This window comes from Nannospalax galili, unplaced genomic scaffold (assembly GCF_000622305.1).
Source record: "Nannospalax galili isolate Female #2095 unplaced genomic scaffold, S.galili_v1.0 scaffold298, whole genome shotgun sequence".
NCBI lineage: Eukaryota > Metazoa > Chordata > Mammalia > Rodentia > Spalacidae > Nannospalax > Nannospalax galili.
This window is the reverse complement of record NW_008344488.1, coordinates 2,119,008-2,142,434: the sequence shown is the minus strand read 5'-3', so window position 1 is coordinate 2,142,434 and position 23,427 is coordinate 2,119,008. Positions and strand designations below refer to the sequence as shown.

Sequence of the window (23,427 nt, the reverse complement as noted above, 5' to 3'; positions counted from 1 at the left end):
TTAAAATCCATGTTTAGAAAATTAATAGCATGCTTTTTTAAAAAATATTTTTGATTTATTATTTTTATTTTGTGTATGAGTGTACTGCACGTGCATATGTAAGTACACCTGTGTTATGCAATGCCTGCAGAGGTCAGAAGTAGGCATCAGATCCCCTAGAACTGAAGTTATAGACAATTGTTAGCTGCCATATGGGTGCTGGGAATAGAACCTGGGTCCCCTGCAAGAGCAAACAGTGAATAGCACACTTCTAAATGGCACCTTTTCCAGTGCTAAGGATGGGAACCAGAGTCTTATGTATGCTAGGGAACTGTTCTACCAATCACTGAGCCTCATACCCAGTCCCATAAATGGCACACTTTTAAACTACACACTACTAAACATTTCATAGGTTAAAAAATTATAACCTAAAAAAAAACCTTAGCCAACTAAACAATATAAAACTACATGTCAAAATCTGTGGGATACAATCAAAGCAAATACAGAGGGAAATTTACATATTATAATATTCAAAGAAAGCAGAAAATTAATTTGCTTGACATGGATCTTACTTGGCAGGAAAATTCAAAACCAAAAATCAAATAAACTCTAAGCTGAGTGACAGTAATAATGGCTAGAGAGATGGCTCAATAATGAACAGCACTTGCTGCTCTTCATAAGAACCTGAGTTTGGTTCTCAGCACTCATATCAGGCAGCTCACAATAGCCTGAAACTCAAGCTCCAAAGGATCTGATACCCTCTCTTGGCCTCTGTGGGCACCAGCAAACACATGATATCCATTTATAGTCATAACACACACACATACACAAATCTTAAAAGACCAGAAATTGGTGAAATGAAAACCAAATACACAATAGAGAACATTAACAAAACAAAGACTAGTTCTTTGAAAACTCTGAAGATTAAATACCCCAGCAAGTTTTAACAAGGAAAAAAAAAAAAAAGAAAGACACTTGTGAATATTAACAATGAAAGGGGAGCATGGGTACAGATTCACTAGGGGTAGAAACAAAGATTAGATGTAATTTTGTGGCAAATTCTTTGAAAAGGTATATTTTACTAATAATAAATCAAGGGGTTAAAGGATAAACAGTTCTAAAATTGTTTTTATGAATACTTCAAAAAATTTTCAAACACAAAAATCAAGCCTATATGGTTTTTACAGGGTGAATTTTATCAAAATCTCAAGACAGAAATCATCCAGTCTTGTACATATACTAACAGAACAAAACTAAAGACACCCCACTCTATGAGTCAATATACCCAAAACCAGATCAGAACAGTAACAGAAATGAAAATTAAGGCAGCCAGTCATGAAGGCTTATCTTTAACAAAAGGTTGAGTTGGAATCCAGTAACATATGCCAAAAACAAGTATAATTTGCTTCAGATAAGGATAGTTGCTTTAACATCACTATTTGCATCATTACTAGCACTGTAAAACTTTTGGTTACATTCGCAGATTCAAGAATAATACCATATGATCATCTCCACAATTGCAGGTAAAACAGCTGAAGGGCCAGAGAGATGGTTTAGTTGGTCAAGTGCTTGCTACAAGCATGAAGACCTGAGTTCGAGCCCCTCAGAACTCACATGAAAAAGCTGGGCATGGTGATAAGGGTTTATAATCCCAGAACTTAAGAAGTGGAAACAGGTAGATCCCTGAGATAGCTGGCCAGCCAGTCTAGTCTAACCTATAAGCTCAAGGCCAATGAGAGCCCTGTCTCAAAAACAAGGTGGGAGCTGAAAAGATGGCTCAGAGAGGAGAAAGGATGCTTTTTTCAGTTCCCAGCACTCATGTTGGGCTGCTTCCAAATGCCTAGTACTCCAGCTACAGGGATCCAACTTCCTCTTCTGTGTGCAATCCCCTCCATGTACATAATCAAAAATAAATCCTAAAACAAGGTGGGGACTAGCAAAGTGACTCAGCAGGTTAAAAGGCTCCTGTCACCAAATCTGACAACCTGAATTCAATCTCTGTAACCCACAGTGGAAGGAGAAAACCAACTCTCTCAAAAGTTGTACTGTGACCTACAGAGAGAAGGGGGTTGAGAGGAATAATAATCTTTAAGGTAGAAGGCATCTAAGAATACCCGAGGTTGATCTCCCACCTCTACACCCATGCACACACACATACATGTATACACACATGCATGTATACACACACATACACATGCACCTTGCATATACATATATACACACACAAAGCAACTGATGACATGCACCACTCGCATTCATCCTTCATAATAAAAACTTTCAGCAAACTAGGAATGGGATAACTCACTTAGGTTGGCATGGTATTTAACAAACACTATAGGCAAACAAAGTTAACAATAAAATACCATCCTTTAAGATCATTGGTAAGTATACACTGTTTCTATTCAATATTGTACTAGACAAGACAAGGAGAGAAAAATCATTTCAAAATGTGAAATTAGCTACACAGTAAACTCAAGAGCACTCACAGGCATTATATTAGAATAAACCAGAAAATATCCCAAGATTGATAGATATGAGATCAGTACTCAAAAGATTTAACAACAAAAGGAAAACAATTTTTTGTGTGAGTGCTTGTATCAGTGATGTGTGTGTGGTGTATGCACACTATGAGAAGACCATGGGTGCCGAGTCACCCTTTTCCTTATTTGAGACCGAGTCTGTCACTGAACCTGGAGCTAGGTTGGTGACCAGTAAGCCTCAGCAATCCACAGCAGTAGAGTTATAGGCACATGGCCATACCTGGCCTTAAAAAAAAAATGCTGATCCAGCAAGTACGCTTACCACTGAACTATCACTCCAACTCCCAGGAAAAATCATTTTAAAATGCCATTTAAATTCATTTATGTTGACAAGTTAGAAAGTAGTTTTTAAGAACAGAGACAAGTGAGCAGGAAGCACTGCAAGAAGGTATACAAAGTAGGGATTCACTACCTTAATTCTGGCGATGGCTCAATGACACAGCTATCAAATCCTGCTCATGGAAATTTACAGTTTTTAAATTTTTATCAAAATGTATAATTTAGGGAGACTCTGTAAGGATGACGACTGAAGTTCAGATCCTTAGCACCTACATAAAAGCTGGGTGCTGTGGTGCACACCTGTAACCCCAGTACTGAGAGGCAAAAGATAGGCAGATCCCAGGAGCTCATTGGTTAGTCAGTTTAATCATATTGGCAAGCTCCAGGTTCAATGAGAGGCCCTGTCTCAAAAATAAAGTGGCAAAGTGACTGAGGAAGACATCCCAACAACCACCTCTGGTCTCCACATACTCTAGCATGGGTGAGTGTACCACCCACACACTCATACATACTACAACACATAGGTGCACGCACACACGCACACACACACACACACACACACACACACACACGGTTTAGGGAGTTCAGTGGTAGTATTCACTTAGTATGCATGAGGCCCTGTGTTCAATCCCCAACATGCAAAATAAAAAGTTCAGTTAACTTTTATCATTAATATTTTAATAAAGTATTGGTGAAAATGTAAAAAATAAAACAAACAAAAACCAGGAAGACTTGTACACTAGAGTGAATATAAAATGGCACAGCAATCACGGAAAACAATTGGGCATCATCTTGTAAATATCTTTATGTCCTAGAGTCCAGTAACTGCTCTCTGATATAAATTCTCAAGAACAGTATTTCTCAAGGTGGTCATTATAGGAATTTTGGGGTGAAAAGCTCTTCGCTGCTCTTCATATTCTTTGTGTGATAAATTTAAGTCCTTGCCCTTTCAATGCCAAGAATGCCCACTGCAGCAAAGATACTGGTATTTGCCACTCCTCTATATTTCCCAGACTTTTTGCAAAGATGGAGTCAGACTAACCAATTCTGGGTAATGAGCAGCTGACAGAAGTGACATAGGAAATGTTTACATCTAAATATGAAAGAGTGAGGCTGGAGAGACAGATCAGCAGTTAAGAGTGGCTGTTCTGAAATCATGAGGACCAGGATTCAGACCCCAGCACCCACTTAACATGACACTAGGCATTCCCCACAAATATCTATAACCCCAGCTCTGAGGTGGAGACAGGAGGACTGCTGGAACTTTCTGGCTTCCAGCCTTGCCAAGAGGTGAGCCTCAGTTTCAGTAACAGATCCTGACTCAGAAAAACAGGTTGGAAGTGATATAAAAGGACATTCAATGCCCTCTTCTGGCCTACAAGTGTGCATACCTGCACTCACATGTGCACAAACCCACATGTGCGCGTGTGTGCGCACACAGACACACACACACGCAAATAGATTAATTAGTTAATAAAAATAAATCTTTAAATATACAATATCAAATCCTGCTCATGGAAAGAGCCAGTGTATGGCACTTCAGTTACTCCTGCCACATGTCACAAAGGTTAAGTGACAAAAGAACAGAGCATGAAGCTAGGTCATGTAGAAATGTGCAGAAAATAAAACCTCCACCCCCACAATCCACCAACTCACAGTGAACATATAATGTGAATGAGAAATAACTGCTGTAAGTCTCTAAGACTGGGGCATTTTATTAGCATGGCATAATTTAAACCTGTATTATCTGAAATGTTGACTACTCAATCTTTTTTAGTTTTCTTTCTGTGTGCCCTTGTCTTCTGTCATTTCATCACAGAAAACTTTGTCATCTCATGACCCACTGTCCTGTCCATGTCCTGGGAGGCAGAAGCAGGAAGCACAATTCCCCCCTATTACCCTCAGCAGTTTGAGGAGTTCTTCCCAGACTTTCAGTGATTTTGACTCAGGGCAAACTGGACTCATAGCTTGAATACAGAAAAGAAATTTAGGACTAGCTAGTTTGTGAAGCAAAACTGGAAGTATGGCTATTTTACACTACTCTCTGGATCATACAAAAGATAAAATTAACAGTTATTTCATTTACTATGCATCATAATTAAACAAATATTAAAGACAAATACATCATCTAAAAATCTATGTTAAATTCTAAAGAACAGCATGTCTGTACAATGAATAAAAATGTATCTTTAAAAAAAAAATTGTTCAGGGCCAGAGAATGGCTCAGCAGATAAAGCACATGCCCTACAATCCTGACAAACCAAGTTTGATCCCTGGAATTCATGTAAAAAGGTGGAAAACCAGCTCCACGGAGCTGTCCTCTGACACATGTATGCATTGGCATGACCATGCCCCCTACAATAAATAAAAATTTAAAAAATACTTTTCAATAATTACATTTTAAGAAAGCTTTCAAAATGTGTTTACTTGTTTATGTATATGCACACACAGCCACCAAGGTGCATGTGGAGGCCAGAGAGTACTTACAGGGGTCATTTCTCTCCTTCTACCATGTGGGTCCTAAGGATCTAATTCAAGTGATAGGGCTTGGCATCAAGCGCCTTTACCTATTGAGCTATCTGTCTGGCTAGCCCAAAAGTGTTCTTTAACAATGAAACCATTTGTTATTTGAAAACTGTAAACAGACCATGTTCCAGTGATATGGTAAATTGATACTATAGCAATTATAGTTATATTAGGAACAGTCTATCCCCCACTTTATTTCTAGCTCTTTTATATATAAATCAAACAGAAGAAAGACTCTTTCATTTACTCTTGTTTTTCCTTTACCAACTGAAACAGAATGAGAAAAAAAGGAATAGGCAAACATTAATGAAAGCTCAGATTACAAAAGTGAATTATTTTCTCTTAACTAGGTCAACAGGTTTTAAAGACTGAATTTTTCAATGTACTCAATTATTTTTAAAGGCATAGTGCAAAACAGGTTTTACAAGATTTGTTTGTAAAAAGCAGACACTATTAACTTTCAATTCACTCAATTGTAGAAGTCCATCCAATAAGAGGCCTGGGAAACAGGACAAGTCTCCAGCTCTGAGTGAAAATGCTAATTATAAGTGGATTTTCTGACTTTTCCTGTGCTTTTCTGCCTCTGGTCTCTGAGCATAATAATCTTTTATATCATCTTCTTTATATGTCAAAAGATTTTTCACCCTTCAAATAGTATTATTGTTACTTCTTTCATTACAAAATTCTCTCCTCCTCCCCAAAAATTCAATCTCTCCTTTCACTAATCTTCCACAGTATTTTTCTATTTTCTGTATCTCTTATAGCTGTAACACAGATGATGATGTATTCATCATTCATCTCCTGATAGGGAATTATAAGCTATTCAAAGGCAGAGATGGTGACTTCCCTATCATCTCTTGGTATTTCTAGAGTACCAAATACAGTACTTTCCCCACAAAAGATATTATAAATGGTTATATCACATTTGCCTATGAAAATACCCAGCATCATACAGGGGACAGACTTTACCCATAACATAGCATCAAACATTAAATATGCATTTTTAAATAATTGATGATGACTACAATAATTTTCAGTAAACCATCAAAAGAACAAAATCTTAAGTTGCACTCATTGGGCTGCAGATATGGTACAGTTGGTAGAATGCATATATGAAGTCTTAGTTTAATAGCCAATACCATATGAAACTGAAATTGGGTGTGGTGGTACAAACCTGTAATTCCACCACTCATGTAGAGGCAGAAGAATCACTAGTTAAAGGCAAGCCTGGGCTACATAAGACCTTGTCTCAAAAAAAAAAATAATAGTAATAATTTCACTCACTAAATCACAAAAGTTAAGACGCAAGGCATTTAAATTGGAAGACTGAACATATCTAAATCCACCTTTCAGTTTGGCTAAAATCTATTGTGAAAAAGATGGCATATTGGCCTTAGGACTAGAATGTAGAATCGTAGAAGGGAAAACTGGCATAGGCTACTCATAAGGACAGAATACACTACACAGCAAGTAAACAACAAAATTCCTATTACTATGTAACCCAATCTTTTCCTTCTTTAATTTTGACTCCTAGAGCAGATCAAACATTTGTCAAATTTTAAAAGGTTAATATTATTGCAGAAGCTGGCTTCTTATTTTTCCTCTGATTATATTCTCCACATCCTGCCTCCTTTCCTATTCCCATTCAAGGAGGAAAAAATCATAAAGGAAATACGTATTTCAAACAAGCCATTTTCTCATCCAAATCCTCCTTCCTGTTTAATAAATTATATCATTTAAAAAACAATAAACACCGTCATGTTATTATAATAATTCTACCCCATCAACACTTGTTTACAAATAAACCCAACAAAGAGAGAATTCAATACTTTCCCAAGAAATCTAGTTCCACTGTATAAGTGATGGGCATAAAATATTTAACATGCCCAAAGAAAAGCAACCGATAATGTAAAAAATATCTGTCAGGTATATGAGTAACATTTCCAGTTCAAAAAATATGACCAGACATAGAAATAAACTAAAGATGCTAATCTCACTAAGTCACTAAACAAAAATAAACAGATCGATATGGGAAGTTGATCTGACAAGCATGCTAAGGGATTCTAAACCTCAGGATGCATACTAATGTTCCTAGGATCAGACTTGGAAATCAGTATACTATACTATGAACTATGCCCAAGAAATCAAGAAATGCCTACTCATAATAAATTGACCATCTACACTCCAAATTAGAACAGCAAAATTCATTTTCACTCTACTAGGCAAAATGCATATAGAAATGAAGCCAAGAGTACCAGGGCCTCCTGTGATCCAGTGATATTGTTATTTTCCACAACTCCAGTAACCGACAATGTCCACAGTGGAATACAACAGGAAGTAAGAGTTCAGATGAATCAAATCCATGTACCTCTTATTACAAAAATGGCTCAAAGGTCCTTACTACTGCTGGGAAAAATTTTAGCATTCTGTTTGCTTTAAACTTACTTTCCCACCAATTAGCGGCAGAACGTGCATCTTTCCGGTCAAGCTGTCTTTCACAGATGATACTATCAAGCAGGTCCCACACAGGATAACTTGGCGTCTTGTCCATCGGTTCACTGGCAACTGCAATTTGCCTTTGCGGACATTATACATTCCTGAGAGCTGAATCCGTTCAGAGCTGCCAATGCTATGAGGTTTTCCTAAAACAAACACAAGTAAACATGCTTAAGGTTGTTATTTAAAAATAAGCTTTTTATTCCTCCTCAGCTTCATACTATATAAATGAATAAGATGAATTAGAAAACAGACTAGCTATAGGGAAATAACCTAATTCATGACCCAAAACAATAGAACAGCTACAGTGATGGAGTCATGGCACTAGGACTCCCATATCTATCCCTCCCTGTATTTCAATTTCAAGTGAGGAGCAACCTTTTCCTTACAACCCAAAGGGAAGACCATATTGACACCTTTGTTATTATCTACTTCCTTATCATTTATTTCATATTTAAAAAGAGATGGATTAAAGATTCTTATGAGTGGCTAGTAATTAGTGTACTAAGAAGAAAACATTTTCGACCAAAAAAGGAAAGTAGCATTTAATATCCTGCATTTAATGAATGTGATCAGTCTTACTGGAATTAATTAGATGCTGATTTCCTTTCCAGATATACTCAATGTATATTTACTATAAAAAAGAGATAAAAACGATTTTTCTGATAGGAACATGGTACTGTATGACTACAAGATGAAGGTTGAGAACTGTAGTGTTTGTGATCTGTAGAGAAAGGCACAAAGACATGGATGTGGCAAGACTGCATTCAAGCAAGTCTTCTCAACATAACAGAAGATCCACTGTGGTTAACAGGACAGCAAGACAGAACTACATAAATATTAAGCAAAGTTAGATAATGAAGAGATCAGAAACAAATTAATAAAGGACCTATGTCATGAAGGAATACTCAGATCTGGAAGTTTGAATAGTTCCCAAAAAGGATCAGATTTTTTAAATGGCCAAGTGTAGTGGTACATGCCTTCAATTCCAGACCTGGGTAGGCAGAGGCAGGGGGAGCACTGTGAGCTCGAGGCCAGCATGGTCTCCAAAGCAAGTCCAGGCCAGATACAGCAGATACAGTTACAGGGAGACCCTGTCTCAAAAAGACAAAAAAAAAAAAAAAAAAAAAAATTAAAAAAAAAAATTTAAAAAAAAAAAAAAAAAAAAAAAAAAAAAAAAAGTTCAAGAAAAATTATATTCTTATTAACAATCAACAGTTGATAGGCCAGAAAAGATATCTCATCTCAGTTGGTAAAGGTACTTGTTATCCAAGGATTTAAGCTTGATGACAAGAGTTTGATCCCTAGACCACATGGTCGAAGGAGAGAACTGACTCCCAAAAAAGCTGTCCTCTGACCTCCATATATACACACTACCAACACCCACACCCACAAATTAAATATAATTTTAAAAGCTTTAAGGGGGAAAAGTAGTTGATAGATTAGGCATGGGACAAGGAGAGCCAACAGCACCTAGAGACATCTAAAAGATTCAGAGTATTTGAACCCTCCCAATAAATAAAGTTGGGCAGAGAGCTTAGTAGTAAAACCAGCAGGTTTGAGTTTACTTCCTCTTCCAGCATACCAAAATGTTTTATAAATGATTATTTCACACTTCATCATTATGCCGGGTAAGCCAGGATCAAGTGTGACTGGTGCAGCTATGGGAGCCAGGCATTCACCTACAACTGCACTCCTCAATCTTCTCAGTGGAAGGGTTCTGTGTTCTTCGCCAAGTACCAATCTGACCACGAGAGAGTAGGAAGCCAGGAGACTGTTCAGAACTGGCATAACTTGCCAAGTGCTGCCGGTGGCAGATCAGTCACGCACATGTCGTTTTCTGAACAGGCTCATTTATACCCAGAAAGGCATATGCTGGGGCTACCAGTTTAAGAGCTCCTTCATGTGACAGATTCTCTTCCTATAGGGGAAACTCAGGAAAACAGAAAAGATTCTGAGGAAAAATGAAAAGAAACTAAAAAATACATACCCACAACTGGGTTCCAAAACCCAATTTCCTTGACTGTAAAATAAACCAATATTCTCTAACAAAGTATATGATCTAAACATACACTCACACCCCTGCACACAAACACACTTTTTATTTAACCAAATCAGAGTGGTTTCAAGGACACTGGTAACCTATCACATCTATTCAGATCTGTGAATAACTATAATAGAAACTACAGGAGGAAAACAAAAACAGGTACATAAGGGAGAGTGTTACAATTCTTCATTTCAAATACCTCATAGAAAAAGTCCCTCAGCAAATCACAGACAGACTGAACAAAAGCCAGAAAGGATCTTTAGGAGTGTGGATGGGGGACTGGAGAGGTGGCTCAGCGATTAAGACCACTGACTGCTCTCGCAGAGGACCCAGGTTTGATTCCCAGCACCCACATGGCAGCTACAAACCATCCTTAATGCCAGTTCTAGGGGAATCCAGAGCCCTCTTCTGACCTCCGTGACACTGCACAACACAGGTGCACTCACATACATGCAGGCAATGCACTCATACACTTAAAATAATAAAATATATTTTTTAAAGGGTGTGGATAGGGGCTGGAGAGATGGATCAGATGTTAAGCCCATGCTGTTCCTGCAGAGGACAGAGGTTCAGTTCCCAGCACCCCCATTAGGTGGCACAATACTTTCTGTAACTCCAGTCCCAAGGGATCTGACACACTCTGGCCTCAGTGGGCACCTGAGTGTACATAGTGCACATAAACTCATGTAGGCGTACATACATTCAAATTAAAAACAAATCTTTCTTAAAAAGAACATGGATATATCTATCCACAGACTGGCTTGTTATTCTCTGGTCAGAAAAGTGCCAAGTGTTCCACATCATTGTGGAACACAACAGTAAGAAGTTTGTTCTTGGAAAACACTAGACATCCCAGTCTGAATCAAATCCTGCCTGTGTGGCTGAGTACATTTCAATATTCTCCAATCTGTTTGTTCCCTGGGTGTCCTAGTTCAGTCGCACCCTCAGGACTGGGCTGTGTCCCAGTTGCACGCTGGGAAACATAGAAATGAATGAGGTAATACACATCTGGGCAATCACCCAGGCACACCCTCCTTTGTATCAAACTTCCTTATCCCATGATATAAGGAATTACTTTAATGGTTACTGCCTACAAAAATTTTAATTTAGAGGAATTTCAATTGTCTAGTACCCTAATAAACACTAAAAACACCAAGGTAATCAATGCCTGCTAGGTTAAAACTGAGCCAGTTGGTATAGATTTTGCTTTAGAAATACTTTTGGGGCTGGAGAGATGACTCAGCGGTTAAGAACCCTTGTTCTTCCAGAGGACCCAAGTTCAATTCTCAGCACCCACATAGCCACTAACAACCATCTATAACTCCAGTTCCAGGGGCCCTCTTGGTTAGGCCTCTGTGGATTTTGCATGACACAGGTGCACTTCTATACATGTAAACAATACACCCATCCACATAAAATAAAAATAATAAAGTATTTTTAAAAAGAAATATTACCATGTTCCATGGACAAAAACCAAATGCTCTGAGATAAACCTTACCTAGACATATATTATAATCTTTGATCTAGTTGTATGTATAATTTGTCAGTAGTTGTTGGACTAATATGGTGATCCCTCTGGTTTATAAAAACTAGCTAGGCTTTATCTTTTGTATTGTCTAACCCTTCCACCATGGTTTCCCCATTTAAGGTACCCCTGTTTTTCCCATTTCTCCCTTAATAATACCCTTCTCCTATGGTCCAACCTCTCTTGAGCTGCTTCTTTCCCTTTATCCCCTAGGTTCCTTGCATAACCTTCCCTTCCCCTCCCCTTAAAATAATCCCATTTTTATTCATATCTCCCTTGTTAACACCTGTTTTCTACTGTTCAGGGGTCACATGGGCTTGGGAGGAGCCCCTAGCTCCTTTCTTTTACCAGTTCCACCTATGGGAAGATAAGCCAAAGGTCCTGCTCAACCATGGTTGGCTTCACTTGGAAGCATGTAGGAAATGATTCCTCTGTGTTGGCCCTCGTCTTTATAGACCTAGACATATATTTCTTGATCTGCTATGTATTAATTTGTCAGTAGGTTGTAGGAATAATATGGTTCTCTCTGGTTTTCAAAACTAGCTAGGCATGGTTTATCTCTCACATTGTCTCACCCCTACATCATGGTTTTCCCACTTAAGGTGCCCCTATTTCCCCCCTTTCTCCCTTACTAATACCCTTCTCCTATGGTATGACCACACTTGAGCTCCTTGTTTCCCTTTATCCCCTAGGTTCTTGTATACCTTCCCCCCAACTAACCCAAATTTTATCCATAACTCCCTTATTAACACCTGTTTCCTACTGTTCTTCTCTTTTGGATTCTTTCTTTTCCTTTGCCTCTTGGTTCCTTTTCATTATCCTGGTTCCTATAGTTATGTCTGGATACATAATCACTTAACAGGATTTGGTGCTAGGATCCACATATGGGGGAGTGCATACGTCGTTTTTGTTGTTGTTGTTGTTGTTTTGAGTCTGTGTTTTCACTTAGTATAACAGTTTCTAGTTCCATCCACTTACCTGCAAATTTCATTTACGAGTAAAACTCCATTGTATAAATGAACCACATTTTCATTATCCATTTATCAGTTGAGGGACACTTAGGTTGCTTCCATCTCTTAGCTACTGTGAGAAGAGCAGCAACAAACATGGATGTACAAGTGTCTCTGCAATAGCATGAGTTCTTTGGGTATATGCCAAGGAGTGATATAACTAGGTCAAATGGTAGCTTCATTTGTAGTTTTTTAAGAGTTCTCTATACTGCTTTCTTTAGGGGTTGAACAAGTTTGCAGTCCCACCAGCAGTGGATGAGCATTTCCCTTTGCCCACATCCTCTTCAACATTTGGTATCATTTGTTCTCTTGCTCTTAGCCAGTCTGATTGGGACAAGATGAAATTTTAAAAGTGGTTTTAATTTGCATTTCCCTAATTACTAGTGATATTGAACACCTTTTAAGATGCTTCTTAGCCATCTTTATTTCTTCTTTTGAGAACTCTCTGTTCAGTTCCTTAGCCAATCTTTTAACTGGGTTACTTCCTTTCTTGATTCTTTGTTTTTCGAGTTCATTATATAATCTGGATGTTAAACCTCTGTCAAATGTGTTGCTGGTGAAGATATTCTCCCATTCTGTGGGTTTTCTCTTCACTTGCTTGGTTGCTTCTTTTGATGCACAGAAGCTTTTTAGTTTAATGAGGTCCCATCTGTTGATTCTTGACCTTGTTTCCTGGGCAACTGATGTCCAGTTTAGAAAATCCTTTCCTACACCTATATCTTGTAGGTTAAACAGCCTCAGAGTTTCAAGCTTCACGTTGAGGTCTTTGATCCATTTGGAGTTGACTTTTGTGCAAGGTGGAAGATAGGGGTTTAGTTTCATTCTTTTATAGGTAGAGATCCAGTTTTGCCAGCACAAGTTGCTATCAGACTGGTGGAACTAACCTTCTTAGATGTTTAACAGCCATACTATGAGGCCTATACTAATTTTGGTCAGAGGGACATAAAGGACACTTTTTGCTCCTTTCCCTCCTAGGTCGACCAAGTTCCAGGGGACTATGAGCATCTCTCAAAATGTCCTCTAATTGTGGTGAGTCACCTGTCCTCTCCCATGTGACCTCTGAGGAACAGATCCTCAAACAACCTTAAGAGTAAAAATAAATTGGTTTATCTGGGCCAACTGTATGGCCTTAAACACACAAAAGGAGAGTATAACCAAATATTAAAGGGGCCAGTATAATTTTTTAAGAGTCCGTATGTATAGCTAAAGGCTACATAACAAGAAACAATGCCAGACAGGAGATACCTTCCTTTGAGTTATTGGCCAGAGTGGCCCAAGGGACTCCCAGACAGTAACCCAGTACAGAACTGGGAAAATGAACAGCAGACCCCAATCTTATCTAAAGGAATATTGACAACTGATTGCTGCTAAATGAAGAACGGCTGATCTTCCTAAAACAAGGATCTCTAGATTGACTAGATTCAGCAGACAGACAAGCACTGGGGAATGGCTGGGGGTGCAGGCAACACAGTGGACAGTAACAGGGATGACAGAGTATATGGGCTCCAGTGTGGAGGTGGAGAGGGGGCTATGGGAGGGTACCATTTTGGAAGTGGGTATATAGATGAATAAGACTGTATGGAATGTTCTGTATGAGATACACACAAAAAAAAATCAACAAATTTATAATATCAACGAATTTTTTTAAAAAGACATATTTGAGGAGGAAGCATAAAAATTTACTTCATGTTAAATCATAGAGATGATAAACACTACCAGTGAAAACTGCCTGATGACTTTATATCCATACTCAGGTACTAAGGATCAGACTGTAACCAACTGTGACTGGTGGGATTCTGAGTCTTTAAGCAAGACAAGAGCCATTTATTAGCAAAAACAATGAGTTTCTCTGTAGGAAACAGCATATTTTAAAATGAAATGGAGATCTTCTTTAAAGGTTAAAAACTCATTCAATTTTATGTCTTACAGGGTTTGTCCTGAGTTCAATACTGTATAAATGTATTAATTCAACTCTGAACCTAAAAATTTACAGCCACTTTTGAAAGAGATGTATCCTTGCTCTGGAAATTGTTACTGAATATGTTAAAGCTGTAATGAAATACTGCTTCTAATCATGTGGTTACTAAATTTAAAAAAAAATAAATTTTTAAAAGTTTAAAGAAAGAAATATTACTTTAATTCCTTGCATGTTCAAGTCATTTTCACATGATTCAGGAGGTTATAGTCCTGAATAATCCAAAAGCAAATATTTCAAGTGGAAACAGACATGTCAACAACAGACAGACTTAAAAACATACTCATGTACTTCCTCTTCCAGTTACTCATTGGCACATAACAGAAAAGGTGGTCTACAGCCAGGAAGATGGCTCAGCTGGTGAAGGCCCTTGCTGCCAAGCTTGACAACCTGAGTTCAGTTCCTAAGATAAACATGGTAGAAGGGAACTGACTCTCACAAGATGTCCTCTCACCTAAACATGTAGCCCACACACATACACACAAGCATGCATATACATAAATACACAAATAAATAACTTTTATGGTAAAATCTTAAAACCTAAGAAACCGAACCATGAGGGGGGTTAAAGCCTACTTGCAGAAAATAACAGCATGATGCTAAGGAATCTCACTAGGACCTCTGCTTCGTAATGACTTATTGAACACTCCTCTACCACAGCAAACTGATGATTCTTATTTCTTATAGTACAATTGTTGGAGGTTGGAGGGGGGAGTGAAATATCCATCATGAGCCAGACCTATGCTAAATGCTGGGAATGTTAAGAAAATGTTTTCTGTATCATTTGGTCTGGGACATTTATCAGAATCACTTGGATTTCAGTCAATTGCAGCAAACTCTACAGTTTTGAACTGAATTCAGTCAAGGACTGAATGCTGGTTTAAGTAACTGTCACTAAAAATTTTATGGTTTGGGCTATATATCTAAAAAATAATAATAAATTTGCAACTCATTCTCCAAAGTAAGCTTTTCTTCCAACATACGTATTCCTCACACCCATGAATTTCAATTTTGTGCTCACGCCAAATCATGTACTTCAATGTTTTCATGTCACATAAAGCCACCTGAAAAGTAAGATGAAAGCTATGGACTCCAGGAGAGGGAAAAAAACAGCCATAGAAACATCAATATCAGATCTGACAGACAGGCACAATAGATTCATCTGAGCAATCTCAAGAAATGAAAGACAAAGATTGCTCAATAGTCTATTACCATTTTTTTTGGGGGGGGGTCTTTTTTTAAGACAGGGTCTCCCTGTAGCCCCAGCTGGCCTGGAACTCACTATGTAGACCAGGCTGCCCTCGAACTTACAGAGATCTGCCTGCCTCTGCCTCCCAAGTGCTGAGATTAAAGGCGTGCGCCACCATTCCCATTTTATATTCAAAAGATTCTTAGTTTTGCTATAAACAGTAAATTATTTTGAGAAAGTTTTAAAAGTCTTTTACATCTATTATTTCCAGTGATTTTTGTTCCTTTACATAGATCCAGTCCATGTGAAATTATTTTCATTCTGCCTCAGCAAATTTCTAAACATTTTTGTGTTGCATATCTGCTAATGATAAAGTCTGTCTGCTTTTGTATATCATAAAATATCTTCTTTTCCTTTGCTTTAAATAATATTTTCATTGCACGTAGAATTCTAGGTTAACATTCTAGAATTCTAAAGGTGCTCTCCCAATGTCTTCTAGTGCTCACTATTTATGAAGTCTGTGCCATTAGAACGTCTTGGTGCAGAATGCTACCCAAGTGCCTTGCTGCTTTCTAAAGATTTTGCTCTTTGCTGCTAATTTTAAATAATTTGTTTTTTCTTAAATGAACACATATGCCTGCATATTAGTGGATGGTATAAATGTGTATGCAGGTGCACGTGAAGGCCAGAAAGCAACCTTGGGTGCCATCCTCAGAAACTCTACCTACCGCCTTCAAAATATGGTCTCTCATTGGTCTGAAACTTACCAATCAGGCTAGACTAGTGGCCAGTGAGCCCCAGGGATCCTCCAGTCTCCACCTTCCCAGTCCTGGAATTATAGGCATATGCCACCACACCAGACATTTTTCAGTGGGTTCTCAGGATCAAACTCTGGTCCTTGTACTTATAAGACAAGCACTTTACCAAACTGAGTAATCTGAGTCCTGTGCAATCTGATGTTTGATATATTCCTTCATGTTTCTTATTATTCAAGGTTTATAGAATTTGAGATTCATGATCAGAGTTGAAAATTTTGTCAGCAATTACTGGTTCAAATACTTTTTCTGACCTTACAAGGTCTCTTTGGGGACTTCAAACGTGCATACAAAATTATAACTCACAGTTGTTTAGTTCTTTGTGTTCTGTTATCTCTCATTATTGGCTGTATCAATCATTGTAGCTTCAGGCTTTTTAATCATTCTTTTTGCAGTGTTTAATATACTGCTAAAATCTATTCTCACCTTTATCATCGTAGAAGTTCAGTCTGGGGATATATGCATGCACTCATACACACACACATATGCACCTTCCATGTCTCCTGACATGCTAATGCTTTATCATCTTGAATATACAGAGTGAAACTACAGTAGCTGTTTAAATGTCCTGGCCACTTAAACCTATAACTCATATCACTACTGTGTCAGTTATGTTTCATTGACTTTTCGCCTCATTATAAGTCTTATTTTTCATTTCATAATTTTTGTTTGGAAACCATTCACTATGAATTTTTCCTTGGTGAGTACTCATTTATTTCTTCAAATATTAGAGTTTTCTTCTAGGACTGTTATTTGGAAGGGGTTTGTTCCTTATAAACTTGCTTTGAGGATTTGTTATACAAGACAAGAATGGCCTTATGTCTAAAGCCAATAATAGTTCTAATTAGCAAGCAATACCCTGATGAGTCCTCTGCCTCACACCCATGAATTTTAAGTTTTTCCACTCTGGTTAGAAAGAACCAGAACTACTGGTATGAGCTTCAAGTATGCTTCTTTTAGTGTATTCTTTCCTCTTATACAGGCACTGATCAGTGTTCGGTATAAGGCTCCGTGGTAACCTTTTCCAAGTTTCTAGAACTTTTCCTGTCTGAGATAACTTTCCTCTCCAGTACCCAAGCCCTATAAACTCAAGCTGCTTACACTTCAATGGACACCCAGCTGTTTTAAATAGACCATTGAAACAACATATAACTAGGAATTTGTTGCCAAAATAATGTTTCTAGATCTACTAAATATTTCCTAGAGCCTATATTTTTATTTTTTATATTACTATTATTATTATTATTATCATCATTCTTTTTGAGATAGGGTCTCCCCGTAGTCCCAGCTGGCCTGGAACATGCTATGCAGATCAGGCTGGCCTCATCTCACAGAGATCTGCCAGCCTCTGCTTCCCAAGTGCTGGAACTAAAAGTATGCACCACCATGTCCAGTTCTTTTTTATTATGCCTACTTTTTAACTTATGTGAACATATGTGCGCATGTGCATGTATTTCAAAGTCAGATGACAGCTTTTAAGAGTTGATTCTCTCCTTCCACTGTGTGGGTCCCAAGGATCAAACTCAGGTCATCAGGCTTGGCAGCAAACACCTTTACCTGTTGGCCATCTTGGCATCCCCCCATCTTTGTTTTAAAAATATGTCTACAGGAGCTCCTGGAAAGAGTGGTTAAGAGCGTGTACTGCTTTTAGAGAGGACCTGAGTTCTATTGCTAGCACCAATGTCAGGCAGCTCACAACTGCCTGTAATTCCAGCTCTAGGAACCTTGATCCAACACCTTCTTCAGGCCTCTGTGGGCACCTACACACAATGTGATAAACACTCACACAGACACAGACAAAATAAAACTAAATTTTGACATGAAGCTTTGAACCCTGCAAGCTACAATAACAATAATAGGCCTAGGAAAATATGCTCATTGGTAGCACCAACATTATGGGAGCAACCAATCACTTTCTGGTTGGATTTAAGTCCTGCTTTTTAAGATAGATCCCATACCTGGCACTATTATCAGTCAGGGCTAAGAACCTAGGCTAGACAGGTCACAGGCTAAAGGGGAAAACCTACCATTTTTCTGCTAAATGGAAATGGTATTAAACTGACTCTTGCTGGTTTAGTGTATATAACCTTAGATTATTTCATCTCTCAACACTCACCAGAGAAGCTTCTTCTCAAAGTAAATGCCAGGCAGCTGAGAGATCCACAACTGGTCAACTTGGAGAAAATAAGAGGCTCTGGGGTACTTGACCCAAAACAAGACACCTACTTCACACCCTCCCCTCCCAAGGCTCAGAGATCACTGAAGAGGTTGAAGAAAAGATTGTAAGAGCCAGAGGTGGTAGATAAATACAAGAAAACTGTGCTTTCCAGACATAAGAGAGCAGTTGCACATAAACCCACAGCACTTGTGACAGCATACACAGACCACGCAAGCTCAAGCAAGAAAAACTCCAGCATAGATGGGAAAGATGGGCAAGAATTCCCAGCCCTAGCTAAGGAACTGTTGGCAACTAAGAGTTGCTGGGAGAAGAAGTCAGTTTTCTTTAGGGGTGTGACACCGGGTAAGCTGACCAGACTCCAGGGGATGAACCCACACCCAAGAGCATTTGGGAAACACAATTCAGACTTAACAAGCCTTTTATAAAAAATAATAGTAATAGAAGACATGAAGGTAGGGGAGGGTGGAGATGAGGGAAGGGGTCTGAATTTGATCAAAATATACAGAATGATATTTTGAAAGAAAAATACTTCTAAAAAAGAAATCTTTTAAAAATTGTCTACAAATTCTTTTAAATTCTTCACTCAAAAGGTGGAGCCTCCTTCCATTCCCCTTCTGAGTGGACTTCACTTAGAAGCTCTCTTCTACAGAATGGCAGAAGCAACAGTGGCACCTTGCCTTTCTCAAAGTGGGTCACAAAGGGCACAGAGTTTCTTCATCACTCCCTCTCCCTAGGATCACTATGCCTGGGGAAGCCTGCTGCTATGTCATGTGGACACATACAACCCCATGAAAAGACCAGTTAGAGGAGGAACAGAAACTTCTTGCCATCAGTCGCAAAGGAACTGAGGCCTCTTACCAACTACCATGTAAGTCCCATTAGAAACAGATGTTGAAGTTGCTATCACATTACACTGTCTAACCATCTCCAAAATTTGTTAAAGCAGAGCCAAAAAACTAAGAACATCTGATCACTACATGTAAATGGAAAAGTGCACCACACCCAGGTGTTGAACATGGTCCAGAATGAGAGAAAGCACTCCACTCACCTCTTTTTCTCTATCTTTTGAGCTTACACTAATAAACTGTAAAGTGTATTTCTTATTGGACTCAAATCCTTAAATCCTTTTTGACTACTTCTAGTGATAGAATGAATTAAGCTTACTTGCCTAGGGTCATTTAAAGAGTTAGCACAAAGATGGAGGTCTAGAGAGCTGAGTACTAAACCACATCAGGAATTCTGTTCCTGACCAAGAGGCTAAAGCTCCTCCAGCAATGGGCGCTGGCAGGAGCTCTGAACAGACTTAAGAGCTGTCATTTTCTTTAACTAAAGAAAATGACAACCAGCTACTACAGACGTTGGGAGGGTCACTTCCTGCAACAGATCAAATGTATAACGTTAACTGCCCAGTAAATCTTGCTTCTTTCTGACAGTTATTCAAGTTGATTAGGGGTCTTTACATCTCTCAAATTGCTATAGACTCTTATCCTTGACAAATGTCATGCCTTGAACCTTTTCCTAATTCTTAAATTCTGAATACTACTAGAGAGTATAATTCCCTGTACAAAATTCATTAAGTAGCACCAGAAAATGAGTACTACCCCTCACGGCCTTAGAGTTTGAATAAAAGTAATTTAAGGGGGGACAACAAAGCAAACCCTCACATAAACTAGTTAAATTAATTCTGAACTTTCAAAACATATAAAATCAAAGTAACAAGATTATTATACCTCAGGAGCTGGAGAGACGGTTCAGTGGTTAAGAGTACTAACTGCTCTTGCAGAGGACCCAGGTTCAATTCCCAGCATCCACGTGGTGGCTAACTCCAGTTTCAGGGGAATTCAAAGTTCTCTTCTGACCTCCGCAGGCACTGCACGACATGGGTGCACTTACATACATGCAGACAATATACTCATACACATAAAGATAAAAAAAAAATTTAAAATATATATATTGTCTTTTTGAGACTGGGTCTCCTTGTAGCCCCAGCTGTCCTGGAACTCACTATGTAGATCAAGCTGGCCTTAAACTCACAGAGATCCGCCCGCCTCTGCCTCCCAAAAATAACATTTTTTAAAGATTATTATTGTATCCATACATTTGTGTAATGTATAGCAAAAGATGAACATTGGTCTTTTGGCATAAACACGTTTATTAGTGGAAGGCCTCAAACTTTAGCATGCCCCAAAAACCACCTGGACGCTTGTTAATTCAACACAGACTGTGGGTTCCATGGCCTAGAGTTTCAGATTCAACAATTTTAGGTGGGTTCCTGAGAATTTACTGATACTGCAGTTTGAGACTGGCCAAATTATAGTACTGAGTTGTCAATGTCTCTTCTATCAGATGTTTCATAGTACTGGTTGAGTAACCTCAACCAGAGAAGCAAATAAAACTAGCTGGAAAGAAGATAATAGACAACAACAAAATAACAGTTAGCAGGTGCCTCATTTCCCACTCCCTGTGGCCTTCACCTTCTTTCCTCACAAGGAACTAGTTTAAGCCCTCAGGCATTTTTAATTAAATTGTTGTTCAGTTGCCCCAATAGTTGATAACTATTGTTTAGACATTGACTTTGTTATGGGTTTGCATTCAGAGATTTTATAACCCTTTCCCACTTCATGATCTTCCTCAGCTCAGTTCCAGGAACAACACAGGTGGCTGATGTGGCCTCTTGCCATTAACTTCTGGCAAAGAAAACAAGTGAAAATTTTCAAATCAGTCTCCACTTGTCATCCCAATGCCTTTATTATCAGATCCAGAAATGGCAGTCTCGCATTCGCCATGTGCAACTTTATAGAGTATCTTAAGAGCCTTCCTGGCATTCTCAGAGCCTTTTCTTTTATTTGATGAGTGATATTTTAACAGTGAGAACAATCACTGACACATGTTCACTAACTCCTTGTTGTCATTTTTATTAATTTCTATTAACAGTCCACTTCCACTATATTCACCAGTCTTAAGGAGGTTACAATCTCTATTTTCTGACCCAAAAATCATCACTCTGGTAGACTCCATCACCTGACTTCCCAGGTAACTTTGGTACTTCTCCATAAAGCATGCTACAAAGCATAAGAATTTAGGTGTAAACTGCCATGAATGAGAAGCAACAGCTGAACTTCACTGAGCTGAGGAAGCTGAGCAGCAAGCAGGTCTCCATCTCATGAGGCTTTAGGCATCTAAGGAATCACTAAGTCTTTTTTTTTAAAGATTGGGTCTCTCCATAGCCCCAGCCAGCCTAGAACTCACTAGGTAGACCAGGCTGGCCTTGAACTCACAGAAATCCGCCTGCCTCTGCCTCCTGAGTGCTGGGATTAAAGGCGTGTGCCACCACACCCAGCTGGAATCACCAAGTCTTAAACCTGAGAAAACCTATATACTATTTACTCTTGCTGGTTCTAAATAGAGTGGCAAGCTCAGTAACTCCTGATGGAAACTGACTGACAGAGGTGATGAACACTGCTGTGTGAGGAAACGGGGATGAAGCTAAACAGCTTCAGAGTTGAAGCAGAATCAAAGTCCCACTGTGAAATGCTTTTATTAGAAGTCTTGTGGTCATCCATCCAGGTATATACACACACTGCTAAATATAATTCCTAATATCAAGCACGAATGACTTTTGGATAATCTATACCATTGTTCTCTCCTAAGACATAGTGATAAAACTGACATTTTACTTTCCCTTCCTGCTAAAAACAGGTTTCAGTCAAGATGAATTTAGAAGATTGCCCGTATAATCCTACAGTTCAAAATTCTTTTCAAGGTGGTTCTTTCTAGGAGGTCGGATTGTGGACTTTATTTCCCTACAATATTGATTAGAGAGGAATTGTCTAGATTCAAAAGCTCAAAAACTGACTTAAGGGGCAAATTTAGAGCTGGTGAGATAGCTCAGCAGGTAAAGGCACCTGCCAGCAAGCATAAGGATGGGAGTCCAGCTCCAGACCCACAAGGTGGAAGGACAGAACTGATTCACTGGTTTTCCTCTCACTTCCGCACACATGCTTACACATATTCACCCACATGAATGCACACAAAATAAAGTGCAATAATTTTTCTAAAGAAGCTAATCATATATAAAGTTCACCTCACCTTCACCAAATGTACACAAGTCACCTATTCCAAACATACCATTCTCTCTCAACTTAATGGGACTCTAAAAAATATTACAAAATCTTCATTGTTTTTATTATTTCCTGCAGGAAAGGGCAGGAACTTTATAGTTAAACCTCTTCAGAATCACACATTTTAAAAAAATCTATAGTTATCACACAAAATTTTCCAATTATGAAAATAAGCCAAGCATAGCTACAGGAGACCTAGCCTAGAAAATAAATAAATAATAAATAAATAACAGTCCCATCATCAAGAGTTTAAAAAAGCACAATCCAGTATTTTACACTTACAAAATTATGAGATTTATCAATTTTAATATTTGTATCTTTTACATATTCTCAGTTATAACAGACACAATTATATATCCTGCTGTATCTCCTTCAAGTTATATCATATAAATTTTTCTAAACTGTTATTCTTCATATCTTTTTTTTTTTAATATTTATTTTTATTTTCTAGGTATATGTGTATTGCCTGCACGTAAATAAGTGTCATGCAATGTCTGCAGACGTCAGAAAAGGGTCACATTCCCCTGGAACTGGAGTTACAGAGAATTGTTAGCCACCATGTGGGTGCTGGGAATGGACTCCAGGTCCTCTGCAAGAGCAGCCAGTGCTCTTAACCACTGAACCACTGAGCCATCTCTCCAGCCCCTTTTTTTTGGTCTTGAGACAGGGTCTCTCTGTACCCACAGCTGTCCTGGAACTCACTATGTAGACCAAGCTGGCCTTGAACTCACAAAGATCCGCCTGCC

At 38.5% G+C, this 23,427-nt stretch overlaps 1 protein-coding gene across 1 annotated transcript in view; it reads right to left on the bottom strand.

The window, feature by feature from the left end:
- Window positions 1-23,427, bottom strand: part of Phlpp1 (PH domain and leucine rich repeat protein phosphatase 1) — a 263,807-nt gene that overhangs the window by 121,034 nt on the left and 119,346 nt on the right. The window contains exon 2 of the mRNA XM_029567169.1: window positions 7,770-7,966. Within this exon, the coding sequence (XP_029423029.1) occupies window positions 7,770-7,966 (197 nt within the window). The remainder of the gene's footprint in view (window positions 1-7,769; window positions 7,967-23,427) is intronic.